Source organism: Bos mutus, chromosome 1 (genome assembly GCF_027580195.1).
Source record: "Bos mutus isolate GX-2022 chromosome 1, NWIPB_WYAK_1.1, whole genome shotgun sequence".
Taxonomy (NCBI): Eukaryota; Metazoa; Chordata; class Mammalia; order Artiodactyla; family Bovidae; genus Bos; species Bos mutus.
Genome location: NC_091617.1, coordinates 77,075,779 through 77,090,947, shown reverse-complemented (window position 1 = coordinate 77,090,947; position 15,169 = coordinate 77,075,779). Strand labels below are relative to the sequence as shown.

General features: G+C 40.5%; 1 protein-coding gene across 2 annotated transcripts in view; it reads left to right on the top strand.

Moving 5' to 3' along the window:
* The window catches only part of TPRG1 (tumor protein p63 regulated 1), a 217,222-nt gene extending 202,442 nt beyond the window's left edge, over positions 1-14,780 (top strand). For both annotated transcript variants that reach the window (XM_070376834.1, XM_070376901.1), the window contains exon 7: positions 11,899-14,780. In XM_070376834.1, coding sequence (XP_070232935.1) covers positions 11,899-12,093 — 195 coding nt within the window. In that variant the 3' untranslated portion in view covers positions 12,094-14,780. The remainder of the gene's footprint in view (positions 1-11,898) is intronic.
* The last annotated feature ends 389 nt before the right edge of the window (positions 14,781-15,169 follow it).

The window sequence follows — 15,169 nt, the reverse complement described above, 5'->3', positions numbered from 1 at the left end:
GTCTGTTGTTCCATGTCCAGTTCTAACTGTTGCTTCCTGACCTGCATATAGGTTTCTCAAGAGGCAGGTCAGGTGGTCTGGTATTCCCATCTCTTTCAGAATTTTCCACAGTATATTGTGATCCACACAGTCAAAGGCTTTGGCATACTCATTAAAGAAAAAATAGATGTTTTTCTGGAACTCTTTTGCTTTTTCCATGATCCAGCAGATGTTGACAATATGATCTCTGGTTCCTCTGCTTTTTCTAAAACCAGCTTGAACATCTGGAAATTCACAGTTCATGTATTGCTGAAGCCTGGCTTGGAGGATTTTGAGCATTACTTTACTAGCGTGTGAGATGAGTGCAATTGTGCGGTAGTTTGAGCATTCTTTGGCATTGCCTTTCTTTGGGATTGGAATGAAAACTGACCTTTTCCAGTCCTGTGGCCCCTGCTGAGTTTTCCAAATTTGCTGGCATATTGAGTGCAGCACTTTCACAGCATCATCTTTCAGGATTTGGAATAGCTCAACTGGAATTCCATCACCTCCACTAGCTTTGTTCATAGTGATGCTTTCTAAGGCCCACTTGACTTCACATTCCAGGATGTCTGGCTCTAGGTCAGTGATCACACCATTGTGATTATCTTGGTCGTGAAGATCTTTTCTGTACAGTTCTTCTGTGTATTCTTGCCATCTCTTCTTAATATCTTCTGCTTCTGTTAGGTCCATACCATTTCTGTCCTTTATCGAGCCCATCTTTTCATGAAATGTTCTCTTGTTATCTCTAATTTTCTTGAAGGGATCTCTAATCTTTCCCATTCTGTTGTTTTCCTCTATTTCTTTGCATTGATCACTGAGGAAGGCTTTCTTATCTCTTCTTGCTATTCTTTGGAACTCTGCATTCATATGCTTATATCTTTCCTTTTCTCCTTTGCTTTTCACTTCTCTTCTTTTCACAGCTATTTGTAAGGCCTCCCCAGACAGCCATTTTGCTTTTTTGCATTTCTTTTCCATGGGGATGGTCTTGATCCCTGAATCCTGTACAATGTCATGAACTTCAGTCCATAGTTCATCAGGCACTCTATCTATCAGATCTAGTCCCTTAAATCTATTTCTCACTTCCACTGTATAATCATAAGGGATTTGATTTAAGCCATACCTGAATGGTCTAGTGGTTTTCCCTACTTTCTTCAATTTAAGTTTGAATTTGGCAATAAGGAGTTCATGATCTGAGCCACAGTCAGCTCCCGGTCTTGTTTTTGCTGACTGCATAGAGCTTCTCCATCTTTGGCTGCAAAGAATATAATCAATCTGATTTCAGTGTTGACCATCTGGTGATGTCCATGTGTAGAGTCTTCTCTTGTGTTTTCAGAAGAGGGTGTTTGCTATGACCAACGTGTTCTCTTGGCAAAACTCTATTAGCCTTTGCCCTGCTTCGTTCCGTATTCCAAAGCCAAATTTGCCTGTTACTCCAGGTGTTTCTTGACTTCCTACTTTTGCATTCCAGTCCCCTATAATGAAAAGGACATCTTTTTGGGTGTCAGTTCTAAAAGGTCTTGTAGGTCTTCATAGAACTGTTCAACTTCAGCTTCTTCAGTGTTACTGTTTGGAGCATAGACTTGGATTACTGAGATGTTGAATGGTTTGCCTTGGAAATGAACAGAGATCATTCTGTCATTTTTGAGATTGCATCCAAGTACTATATTTCAGACTCTTTTGTTGACCATGATGGCTACTCCATTTCTTCTAACGGATTCCTGCCTGCAGTAGTAGATATAATGGTCATCTGAGTTAAATTCACCCATTCCAGTCCATTTTAGTTCGCTGATTCCTAGAATGTCAACGTTCACACTTGCCATTTCCTGTTTGACCACTTCCAATTTGCCTTGATTCATGGACCTAACATTCCAGGTTCCTATGCAATATTGCTCTTTACAGCATTGGACCTTGTTTCCATCACCAGTCACATCCACAACTGGGTACTGTTTTTGCTTTGGCTCCATCCCTTCATTCTTTCTGGAGTTATTTCTCCACTGACATCCAGTAGCATCTTGGGCACCTACCGACCCAGGGAGTTCCTCTTTTAGTATCCTATCATTTTGCCTTTTCCTACTGTTCATGGGGTTCTCAAGGCAAGAATACTGAAGTGGTTTGCTATTCCTTTCTCCAGTGGACCACATTCTTTCAGATCTCTCCACCCTGACCCGCCCATCTTGGGTGGCCCCACAGGGCATGGCTTTAGTTTCATTGAGTTAGACAAGGCTGTGGTCTGTGTGATTAGATTGACTAGTTTTCTGTGACTATGGTTTCAGTGTGTCTGCCCTCTGATGCCCTCTTGCAACACCTACCATCTTACTTGGGTTTCTCTCACCTTGGACGTGGGGTATCTCTTCATGGCTGCTCTAGCAAAGCACAGCTGCTGCTCCTTACCTTGGAAGAGGGGTATCTCCTCACCACCGCTCCTCCTGACCTTGAACATGGAGTAGCTCCTCTCGGCCCTCCTGCGCCTGCACAGCCACTGCTCCTTGGACGGTGCTTGATGCTATTAATATCCTTATTTTATAGAAGAGGAACTATAAAATTCAGAGAGGTTAGACTTGCCCAAGATCACACAGCTAGTGAGAACCACATTAGCAATGTAAGACCAGATCTCTTTGATCTGAATACTCATGATATATCATGTTCTATACTTCCTTTGGTTCAGTGGTTCTCAGCAGGAGATGATTTTATCCCTGGGGGACATTGGCAATATGTGGACAACACTATTGATTATCACTTCTGGGATTGAGGTGCTACTGCTTAGCTTTCTGAAATCTGGAGGACATACTCCCCTGCTGGAAATAATATCCTAGCCCCAAATAGCAATAATTCCAAGGTAGAGAAATATTAGATTAGTTGTATAGATGAATAGCCATACTTGTGACTTTGATTCTCAGAAAACTGGATGAAAATTTGAGATGCATATATGAAATATGATAGAATAAAAAGTAATTTTTGTCTTGACTATTTGGGAAGGCATTATGGAAGAGAAAGGATTTGAGCTTGGTTGTGAAAGATGAATAAGAGCATGGGGACTGTAACTCTTTGTGGATTGAACAGACTATCAGAGAGTTTCTTAGGCAAGCTTAATACAGTGGGTTTTTTTATTTTTTAAAGGAAAAGTTTTCTACAAAAAAAACCCTTCTCAGAACCCAAATATATAAAACTGATAAAAATAAAGCAGCTATGATTGATGTGATTGTAGCTTTTCTTCCCTAACTTTTTCCTAAGACTTCAGGCATGTGTGTGTGTGTGTGTTTAATACTATTAATAATAGCATTTTCTTGCTTTTCAAAAGAATTCTGATTTGGATAATGTATGATATGGTCACCCAACCTATAAGGAAAAGTGTTGTAAGGAACAAGTTTCAAAAAGTATCAAGACTGATTTTTTTCTATATCCCTTTGGAAAATTAAGCACATGAATTCTTTCCTAAATATTAGAATTTCATTCAAACTCTTCTAGAAACTTACATAACTATAATACAGGGATCAAAACCTAGAAATAAAACATCAGTACAATACTATACTGTAGCAGGGCTTCGTTGGTGCCTCAGATGGTAAAGAGTCTGCCTGTAATGCAAGAGACCCAGGTTCTATCCCTGGGTCAGGAACATCCCCTGGAGAAGGAAATGTCAACCCACTTTACTATTCTTGCCTGGAGAATCCTGTGGACAGAGGAGCCTGGAAGGCAACAGTTCATGGTCATAAAGAGTCAGACACGACTGAGTGACTAACACTTTCACTCTCATAGGACTATTAACTAAAATACAGATCTTAGCCAAATTTCATCAGCTTTTTGTTTTGTTTTTCCTAATGTCTTCTGCGTACTCCAGAATTCAATCCAAGATTCCATGTTATATTTAAGTATTCTGTTTCTTTATTCTCCTCCAAAATGTGACCAGTCTCTCAGTCTTTCCTTTTTCTTTTTTTTCCCATGACCTCGGGGCTTTTGATAGAACGTTCTCATGGTGGCTGGATCATGGAAAAAGCAAGAGAGTTCCAGAAAAACATCTATTTCTGCTTTATTGACTATGCCAAAGCCTTTGACTGTGTGGATCACAATAAACTGTGGAAAATTCTGAAAGAGATGGGAATACCAGACCACCTGATCTGCCTCTTGAGAAATTTGTATGCAGGTCAGGAAGCAACAGTTAGAACTGGACATGGAACAGCAGACTGGTTCCAAATAGGAAAAGGAGTTCATTAAGGCTGTATATTGTCACCTTGTTTATTTAACTTATATGCAGAATACATCATGAGAAACGCTGGACTGGAAGAAACAAAAGCTGGAATCAAGATTTCAGGGAGAAATATCAATAACCTCAGATATGCAGATGATACCACCCTTATGGCAGACAGTGAAGAGAAACTCAAAAGCCTCTTGATGAAAGTGAAAGAGGAGAGTGAAAAAGTTGGCTTAAAGCTCAACATTCAGAAAATGAAGATCATGGCATCCGGTCCCACCGCTTCATGGGAAATAGATGGGAAAACAGTGGAAACAGTGTCAGACTTTATTTTTGGGGGCTCCAAAATCACTACAGATGGTGACTGCAGCCATGAAATAAAAGACGCTTACTCCTTGGAAGGAAAGTTATGACCAACCTAGATAGCATATTCAAAAGCAGAGACATTATTTTGCCAACAAAGGTCTGTCTAGTCAAGGCTATGGTTTTTCTAGTGGTCATGTATGGATGTGAGAGTTGGACTGTGAAGAAGGCTGAGTGCCGAAGAATTGATGCTTTTGAACTGTGGTGTTGGAGAAGACTCTTGAGACTCCCTTGGACTGCAAGGAGATCCAACCAGTCCATTCTGAAGGAGATCAGCCCTGTGATTTCTTTGGAAGGAATGATGCTAAAGCTGAAACTCCAGTACTTTGGCCACTTGATGCAAAGAGTTGACTCATTGGAAAAGACTCTGATGCTGGGAGGGATTGGGGGCAAGAGGAGAAGGGGACGACAGAGGATGAGATGGCTGTATGGCATCACTGACTCGATGGACGAGAGTCTGAGTGAACTCTGGGAGTTGGTGATGGACAGGGAGGCCTGGCGTGATGCGATTCATGGGGTCGCAAAGAGTCGGACACGGCTGAGCGACTGATCTGATCTGATCTGATGGTGGGTTTGGCTGATGTTTTCTCATGATTAGATTGAAGTCTGCTTTTTTTAAGGGCAAAAATACTGCAGAAGTGACGCTGTGTCGTTTCACTGCATCATATTGCAGGTTCACTGTGCCTGTATGCCTTGTTACAGATATTAACTTAATCATTTGTCTAAGATGGTGTGTGCCAGATTGCTCCTTTGTAAAGTTAGTATTTTTCCTTTATAATTGATAAATACCTTGAAAGAGATACTTAGATGCTCAACCCATGTCTTTTGAAATCATGGTTTCTGAATAGAATTTAATATATATCCTTTGGCATCCAGGGAATTTTTATTGCTTTAGAATAGGGCATATCACAAGATTAAAAAAATACTTTCTCAAGTCTATGATGCATATTAAGGAAATTGGCATTCAAAGTCTGGAATCGAAAGGAGTAGGACTAAGGAATCTAAACTCTTTCTTGCCTGTGATAATATTTACATCTATAAATAGTAAGCTTTGGGCTTCCCTGGTGGCTCAGAGGTTAAAGTGTCTGCCTCCAATGGGGAGACCCAGATTTGATCCCTGGGTTGGGAAGATCCCCTGGAGAAGGAAATGGTAACCCACTCCAGTATTCTTGCCTGGAGAATCCCATGGACGGAGAAGCCTGGTAGGCTACAGTCCATGGGGTCGCAAAGAGTTGGACACGACTGAGCGACTTCACTTTCACTTTCATCAGATCAGATCAGATCAGTCGCTCAGTCGTGTCTGACTCTTTGTGACCCCATGAATTGCAGCATGCCAGGCCTCCCTGTCCATCACCAACTCCCAGAGTTCACTCAGACTCTCATCCATCGAGTCAGTGATGCCATACAGCCATCTCATCCTCTGTCATCCCCTTCTCCTCTTGCCCCCAATCCCTCCCAGCATCAGAGTCTTTTCCAATGAGTCAACTCTTCACATCAGGTGGCCAAAGTACTGGAGTTTCAGCTTTAGCATCATTCCTTCCAAAGAAATCCCAGGGCTGATCTCCTTTAGAATGGACTGGTTGGATCTCCTTGCAGTCCAAGGGACTCTCAAGTGTCTTCTCCAACACCACAGTTCAAAAGCATCAATTCTTCGGTACTCAGCCTTCTTCACAGTCCAACTGTCACATCCATACATGACCACTAGAAAAACCATAGCCTTGACTAGACGAACCTTTGTTGGCAAAGTAATGTCTCTGCTTTTGAATATGCTATCTAGGTTGGTTATAACTTTACTTCCAGGGAGTAAGCGTCTTTTAATTTCATGGCTGCAGTAGTATGCTTTAAAATATTTTTGAGCAATTCACTGGGATTCATACAATAGTCTGATGAAGTTGGTATTTACCATCATTATTATTTTCCCATTTTCAGATACATAAACTAAGATCCAGGGAGATTAAATGATTCTTCTAAAATCTAACCATTAGTTTTGGGCAAGGAAATGTACTTTTTTCCCCCACTGTACTCAATGATGAAGGGGACATGGTTAGATTGCTGTGAGGTGGGTATGTCCATGTAGAGGAATGTGGCTTCTTAGTGAGTATGAGGCAAGGCAAATAAAACAATAGATGAGTGACTGGAATCTGCCCACTTAAGATCACTTCTGACCTTGGTTACTTTGTGATTTTAAACATAGCAATTGAATTAAATACTCCTGTTATTGAAATTAATTTATTCTTCCCATTTTGCTTTTCTCTTTGGAAGCTTAAGAAAGAACACTTGCTGTTTTTCTTATCCAGTCACCAAAGCACTGGTGGAGTGTTCTGTGAGGAATCATGTCTTCCTTTCTAGAATTTCCAGGCTATATGACTACAGTTTGTTTCATTCAGTAACACGTAATATTTAAATCCATTCTAAGGTCTTAAAGAGGGTGCTGGGAGTAATAATAAGAGGTAACTTCTGTCTGTCTTTGTCACTATAGCCTGAAACTCATGGTAAACAAGAAAAACTTTGCTTATCTATTAGATTCTTTAGTCAGGGAAATGAGTTTAAATTGAGGTTTGACATTATCTAATTAGGTAACTATTACTTTATTGAAAACCCACAGATATCAATGCACTCTAGCAAACTTTATGTTGTTTATCATAAAGTCACTATTTTTTTTAACTTCTGAGTTGTTGAAGTTCCAATACTTTGGCCACCTGATGTGAAAAGTCAACTCATTGGAAAAGACCCTGATGCTGGGAAAAATTGAATACAAAAGGAGATGGGTAGGGGTCAGAGGATGAGTAGGTTAGATAGCCTCAACAATTCAGTGGACATGAATTTGAGCAAACTGTGAGAGATAGTGAGGGACAGGGAAGCCTGGCGTACTGCAGTCCATGGGGTCACAGAGTCAGACATGACTTAGTAACTAAACAACAAAATTAGCCCCAAACCATAGATTTCAATGCCTCTTTCCAAAAGAGTAAGCTGAGGCTCACAAAGGAGAAGTGAATTTATGATAAGGTAACAGAACAAGTAAATCACATAAGTTTTATTTGCATGGCTTTTCTTTCTTTCCTATTTTTTGTCCCTTTTGTGCTGTGCTGTGCTGTGCTAAGTCACTTCAGTCATATCCAACTCTTTGTAGCCCTGTGGACTGTAGCCCTTCAGGTTCCTCTGTCCAGGTAAGAATACTAGAGTGAGTTGCCATGCCCTCCTTCAGGGGATCTTCCCAGCCCAGTAATCAAACCCAGGTCTCCTGCATTGCAGGTGGATTCCTTACTATCTGAGCCACAAGGGGAGTCCATGAATACTGGAATGGGTAGTCTATCCTTTCTCCAGGGGAATCTTTCCAACCCAGAAATTGAACCAGGGTCTCCTGCATTGCAGGCAGTTTCTTTAACAGCTGAGCTATCAGGGAAGCCCCTTGTTCATTATAGACTAGGTCAAATAGTAATGATGGATATATTCTAAAGTTTAGATTTTTTTCTTACTAACAAGGAAACTAAGGCTACAATGGAGAAGTGGTTTGCCCAAGGGCAGTTTGGTATAAAATTAACAGTCCAGGATAAAACTTATATTGAAAATGTGATTATGGGTAACGACAGGCTTCTCTTTCTTCATTGAATCATCACTCTGTATTAGTCCCTCAAAGCAAAGATTGGTCCTCCTTATGGAGAAAAGGAGAAACATTGGTCACTTGGTTGAATATGCATAATGACTTATATGGATATTGGGATACACTTTGAAAGTTTTAATTTAGACTTGCAAGCCAGTTCGCTAGAAAGCGTATTTGGATCTCACTGTGAATAGTCCCTTGTTCCTAATGTTCTTTTTTACCATTGTGCAGAAAATGGAGTGACTCTGGACAAAATCATTTACTTTCTCTGAGCCTTGATTTCTAACATGGAAATAATGATACCTTCTTTTACTTACCTGAGTGGCTTATACTGGAATGAGTTAATGGATATAATTGGGCTAATTGGAAATACAAAGATCTGGGCTTTCCTATTTCATTTCCTTCTTTATATCTCTGTTTGCAGTGCTCCCTGAATTACCCTCCTCTCAACCCAATTCAACCTGATTTGACCAAAAGAGTGATTTTTTTTTTTTTTAACTCATTTAACTTGAAGTTCAGGGTAGGCTGATCTAGTAACTCGGATGGTTTTGTGAAGAATTTCTCAGTCTTCATGTCTTAGGTCTTTCACTTTTATTGTTTTCAGTCTCAGTCAGGTTTTCACTGTGTGGCCAAAATGACCATGAATACCTTTGGACTTGGATGATATGTTTTACAGCTGCATTGGTCATGTGCCCATACCTAAACCAGTCTCCTATGGATTCCTCTGATTGGTTAGAACTGAGTCATGTACTAAAGCCAGCTCCACTTAAGCTATTTGCACTAAATGGAAGAATGTGGCTCTCCAAAGGAAAATAGAGGCATTCTTTTTTAATCTTTTAAAAATTAGTTATTTATTGGCTGTGCTGGATCTTTGTTGCTGTGCAGGCTTTTCTCAAGTTGTGGGAGTGGGGGCTATTCTCTAGTTTTGGTGGGCAGGCTTCTTATTGCAGTGGCTTCTCTGCAATGAGAAAAAAAGAAGATGGGGGTGGCAGAGGATGAGATGGTTACATAGCTAGTGCTGTGGAGCGCTAGCTCTAGGTGTGAAGGCTTCAGTAGCTGTGACTCCCGGGCTCTAGAGCACAGGCTCAATTGTTGTGGTGCATGAGCTTAGTTGCTCTGTGGCATACATGATCTTCCTGGATCAGGGATGAAACCCGTGTCTCTTGCATTGACAGGCAGATTCATATCCACTGTACCATCAGGGAAGCCCTGAGGCACTCTTATTTGAAGAAGAATCTCAAATAGAGAGAAGGATGCTGGGTTAGAAATAACAGCAGCAGTCAGCTAGACCCTCTTTAACCTCATTTCACTTGCTGAAACCCCTAGAGGATTGTCTCAAATGTCTCCTTTGGAAGTCATTTTTGATCCTCTAGCCATATATGATTTCTTTTATTTTTCTTTAATACCTTGTGCCTGTTTTTGCTGTTTATTTTCATGGACTTTGTATGATCATTACAAGTTCATTTTTTAAATATTATTATAGTGCCACTGCTGTGTGGGCTTCCCCGATGGCTCAGTGGTAAATAACCCACCCATCAAACTGAGATAGCCACTATGGAAGATGGTATGGAGATTCCTTAAAAAACCAGGAATAAAACCACCTTACAACCCAGCACTCCCACTCCTAGGCATATACCCTGAGGAAACCAAAATTGAAAAAGATACATGTACTAAAGTGTCCATTGCAGCACTATTTACAACATCTAGAATATGGAAGCAACCTAGATGTCTATCGACAGTTCAGTGCAGTTCAGTTCAGCTGCTCAGTTGTGTCCAACTCTTTGCGACCCCATGGACTGCAGTACACCCGGCCTCCCTTTCCATCACCAATTTCCGGAGTTTACCCAAACTTATGTCCATCGAGTTGGTGATGCCATCCAACCATCTCATCCTCTGTTGTCCCTTTCTCTTCCTGCCCCCAATCCCTCCCAGCATCAGAGTCTTTTCCAATGAGTCAGCTCTTTGCATCAGGTAGCCAAAATATTGGAGTTTCAGCTTCAACATCAGTCCTTCTAATGAACACTCAGGACTGATCTCCTTTAGGATGGACTGGTTGGATCTCCTTGCAGTCCAAGGGACTCTCAAGAGTCTTCTCCAACACCACAGTTCAAAAGCATCAATTCTTCAGCACTCAGCTTTCTTTATAGTCCAACTCTCACATCCATACATGACTACTGGAAAAACCATAGCCTTGACTAGATGGACCTTTGTTGGCAAAATAATGTCTCTGCTTTTTAATATACTATCTAGGTTGGTCATAACTTTCCTGCCAAGGAGTAAGCATCTTTTAATTTCATGGCTGCAGTCTCCTCCTGCAGTGATTTTGGAGCCCCCCATAATAAAGTCTGCCACTGTTTCCACTGCTTTCCCCATCTATTTGCCATAAAGTGATGGGGCCGGATGCCATGATCTCAGTTTTCTCAATGTTGAGCTTTAAGCCAACATTTTCACTCTCCTCTTTCACTTTCATCAAGAGGCTCTTTAGTTCCTCTTCACTTTCTGCCGTAAGGGTGGTGTCATCTGCATATCTGAGGTTATTGATATTTCTCCTGGCAATCTTGATTCTGACTTGTGCTTCATCCAGCCCAGCGTTTCTTGTGATGTACCCTGCATATAAGTACATTCTATCTATCAACAGATGAATGGATAAATAAGCTGTGGTACATGTATACAATGGAATATTATTCAGCCATAAAAAGGAACACATTTGAGTCATTCTGATGAGGTATACAAACCTAGAGCCTATTATACAGAGTGAAGTAAGAGAAATATAAATATCATATTCTGACACATATACATGGAATCTAGAAAGATGATACTGATGAATTTATCTGCATGGCAGCAGTGGAGAAACAGACATAGAGAACAGACTTGTGGACCTGGGGTGAGAAGGGAGAGAGTGTGAGATGCATGGAAAGAGTAACATGGAAACTTACAATACCATATGTAAAATAGAGAGCCAGTGGGAATTTGCTGTATGACTCAGGGAACTTAAATAGGGGCTCTGTGACAATCTAGAAGGGTGGGATGAGGAGTGGAATGGGAGGGGGTTTGGGAGAGATCAGCCATGGTGTACCTATGGCTGATTCTTGTTGATGTTTGACAGAAAGCAACAAAATTCTATAAAGCAATTATCCTTCAATTAAAAAATAGATAAAGTGGCAAAAAAGAAAGAACCCACCTGCCAATATAGGAGATGTGAGAGTCGCAGTTTCTACCCCTGGGTCGAGAAGATCTCCTGGAGGAGGGCATGGCAACCCACTCCAATATTCTTGCCTGGAGAATCCCACAGATAGAGAACCCTGGAGGGCTACATTCCAACAGGGTCACAAAGAGTCAGACACAACTGAAGCAACACACTCACTGTGAGGGCAGAGGCTATATCTCACTTGTCTGAATCTTCAGCAGTACATGACAGGTGTCTGATCCACACTAGACTATCAGCAAATATTTGTTAAACTGACTTCTTAATGTTGTACAAGGTATGAATAATGAAAAATAAATAAGGTGTGGCAGTTAATTTTATTATGTACAAAATGTATTAACAGATCAATCTATTAAAAGACTAACAGAAGCAATAGTAACAATTCCAAGAAATGATTTCTGTTTAAGTAGTAAGAATAAGTGCAGCTCCAGGAGAGCAGTCAACTTTTGTGAGGACTGGCTGGAGAGGGTGTGTCTCTGGACCTGCTTTGCACTCACTAATTCTGTGTGTTCTTTTCCTCTTCAGTTATCTGGGTTCACGTCTAAGCTTGTTCCAGCTATCCAGAATACCCACAAGAATTCCACTGAATCTGGAAGAGGAAAGGGATTGACGGTGCTCACTGAACCCATATTGATTGAGACCTACACTGGGCTAATGTCATTCATTGGAAACCGAAACAAACTTGGCTATTCCCTTGCCCGGGGGAGTATTGGTTTTTGATACTCTTTTTGGTGGATAAATACATCATCCATAGCTACATCATTACTGAAGATTCTGTTTCAGCTCACCGTATTTTTAGATTGAAATAATCAGCTACTTTTAAATAGTATCACATGGTTTTAAATATTTAGTATCTTAGGAGATCAAAAAGCTTGATTAGACTGATAAATGCACACTTCAGATCTTTTATGAAATTTCTTAAAATCAGAAAATAAATTCACCTAAGTATATTGAATAACATTATCAAATAAATACCTGATCATAAACTCAGGGCAGACCCTCTGGGTTCTTGTTTCTCAGTCCTCCAAATGTGGGCACGTTCTGGGTCTTTATTTTCAGCCCTTAGATCCTGATCTTCTCTCTCACTGGGGTCTCAATCTGTATTATTTCAGTTTCCTTTTTATGAGGATGACTTCCAAATCCATAGTCCCATCCCTGGTATTTCTGTAAGATTCAATTTTGCATTTCTGTCTGCTGATTATCTATATCAGTAGCCACTTATATTCAGCTTCTTCAAAATTCTGGATTTCTCTATGAGATTTTAATAGTCACAGTTATCAGTTTTGATGTCTTTAATCTTCTTGCCAAATACATTCCATGTAGTATCTCTTTTAGTCTGTCTGGGTTGCTATAACAAAAATACTACAGGCTGGGTGGCTAATAACATACATTTATTTCTTCCAGTTCTGGAGGTTGGAATTCTGAGGTTAGGGTACCAACCTGATCAGGTGTGGGCCCTCTCCTGGCACTTAGATTTCTTGCTATATCCTTATAAGACAAAGAGGCAAGAGAGTTTTGTTGTGCTTCTTTTATAAGGGCACTAATCCTGATGCTGGGAAAGGTTGAAGGCAAAAGGAGAAGGAGGTGGCAGAGGATGAGATGGTTAGCTACCATCACTGACTCAATGGACATGAATCTGAGCAAACTCTAGGAAATAGTGAAGGACAGGGGAGCCTGGTGTGCTGCAGTTCATGCGGTTTAAGAGTTCGACATGACTAAGCGACTGAACATCAACAACAGAATCTCATTCATGTGGGCTCTGCTCTCATAAGCTAAGGCCCCACCTCTTAATAGCATGACATTGGGATTTCAATGTATAAATTTAGGGGGATGGCACAAACAGACCATATTTAGCATTAAGCCCAATGTCCAGATATCAAACTAAAGTTTATTCTTTCAAAAATTTTCATATATTTCTCCTTTTCATTCGCACAGGTATATTATTAGATCACATTTTAAATTCTGTTTAGCTGGATAATTGCTATAACCTTTTAGTTGGTATCATTTCCAAGGCTGAGCCTCTTCTAATTCATTTTGCATTTGTTGCCAGATTCCAAAAACACAATTTGATCATATCATTCCCTGATCAAGAACTTTCAGTGGCTCATTTCCTTTTTGCTGTTTTTTTTTCTTTTTTGATTGATTGTTCTTATGTTTTATTTTTCAGTAGCAGATCTTTCCTTCTAATGAATCTGTTTCAGATGCCCAATATGTAAAACAGGTAGAAGTAAGACCACTGTGGTTGAGACAGAGATGGGAATGCCACTGACCTCCTGTCTTTTGGGTCTTACAAGTGCCTTCTGTGGAATGTCTATGGATTCTAGAGGGGATAAGAAACATTTTTTTCAAAAACACTTTTGTAATTCATTCTGTTTACACTTTCTTTTCTCTCACATTTCCTCTTTGTCTCTTCTTGACTTATGTCTAATTGTAAACAACTCAGGAGATTATCTCATTTGTTTTTAATCTCAAAAAAACTTTTAATGCTGAATTCTATATATTATTAACATAATCATCTTTTTGCCTGTCCTAAGACCCAAATTTGAGACACCTTGGCTGGTATTCAATTTTAAAATTCCAGCTTTTTGGGGGGAGAGGATGCTTATGTGAAGTCTAACTTTAAAGTCTTTTCTTTAACCTGCTTACTTCCTCAGTTTCAAAGATTTGACCTCTGATGTTTCACAAACATCAATTTGAAGGAGGCATTCAAAATCCAAACCTTGAAAAACTCTCGTTTGATTTTGTCTTTATCTTTGTTTACTTCCATTAGTACTTCTCTCCCTCTCTTTCCACTTCCCAGGACCCACATTTTTTTCCCTTCGTGATGGCAAATATTGTTACAGTCCCCAAGGCAGGAAACTTCTATTCAGACTGTAAAAGGAAATGTTGAAATCCTTAGCTGTCCCGTCAACAGTAGTGGAATGAAAAGTCGTTGGATTGCTTTGGCAGTGGTTCTGAAGCAGGCACAATTGGCAAATTATTATTAACAGTGCTGCCCGAAAATCCCCATTTGCCTCAAGATAGTGGCATTTGTTGGCAGAGGTCTATGAAAGGTCCAGCACATTCTCTTTATTTAAGGATCAGTCTGACAATTGACTTCTTTCTGCATATTCATTCCCTTTGAATTTTCTAAGTTGGACTGTTTCCAAATGACCTTTGAAAGGATATAGTGCAAATCAGAAAAGATGAGAGGAGGGTGATATCTCTTAACCCTGAGGTCCAGTCTGTAACAATAGGATACCAAAGCTGTTTAGTGTGAGAAGAGTGATCTCAGAGATGACATGAGAACTATCTTCATATTTCATACAGACCATCTTGTGGGATATTCTAGAAACTGATAAGTGGGACCTAGGAAGCAGGATTATGATCAGAGGATGAGAGGATTCAGGGATTTGGATGGCAGTTTAAGATAAAGAAAGATGCCAGTCCAGGTTCAGTATGCTGGACTTAAAAATGCGCCCAGGGGATGGTATGGGAGGTTGGGAGGAGGAGGGTTCACATGTGATTTTTTAAAAGTCTTTGAACTTATACTTAAAAATGCCCAAGGATGGGAAGCACTGCTCTTTGACATGTACCAGGAGGGACTAATGGAGAAGGCGATGGCACCCACGCCAGTACTCCTGCCTGGAAAATCCCATGGACGGAGGAGCCTGGTGGGCTGCAGTCCATGGGGTCGCTCAGAGTTGGACACGACTGAAGAAATTCACTTTCACTTTTCACTTTCGTGCATTGGAGAAGGAAATGGCAACCCACTCTAGTGTTCTTGCCTGGAGAATCCCAGGGACAGGGGAGCCTG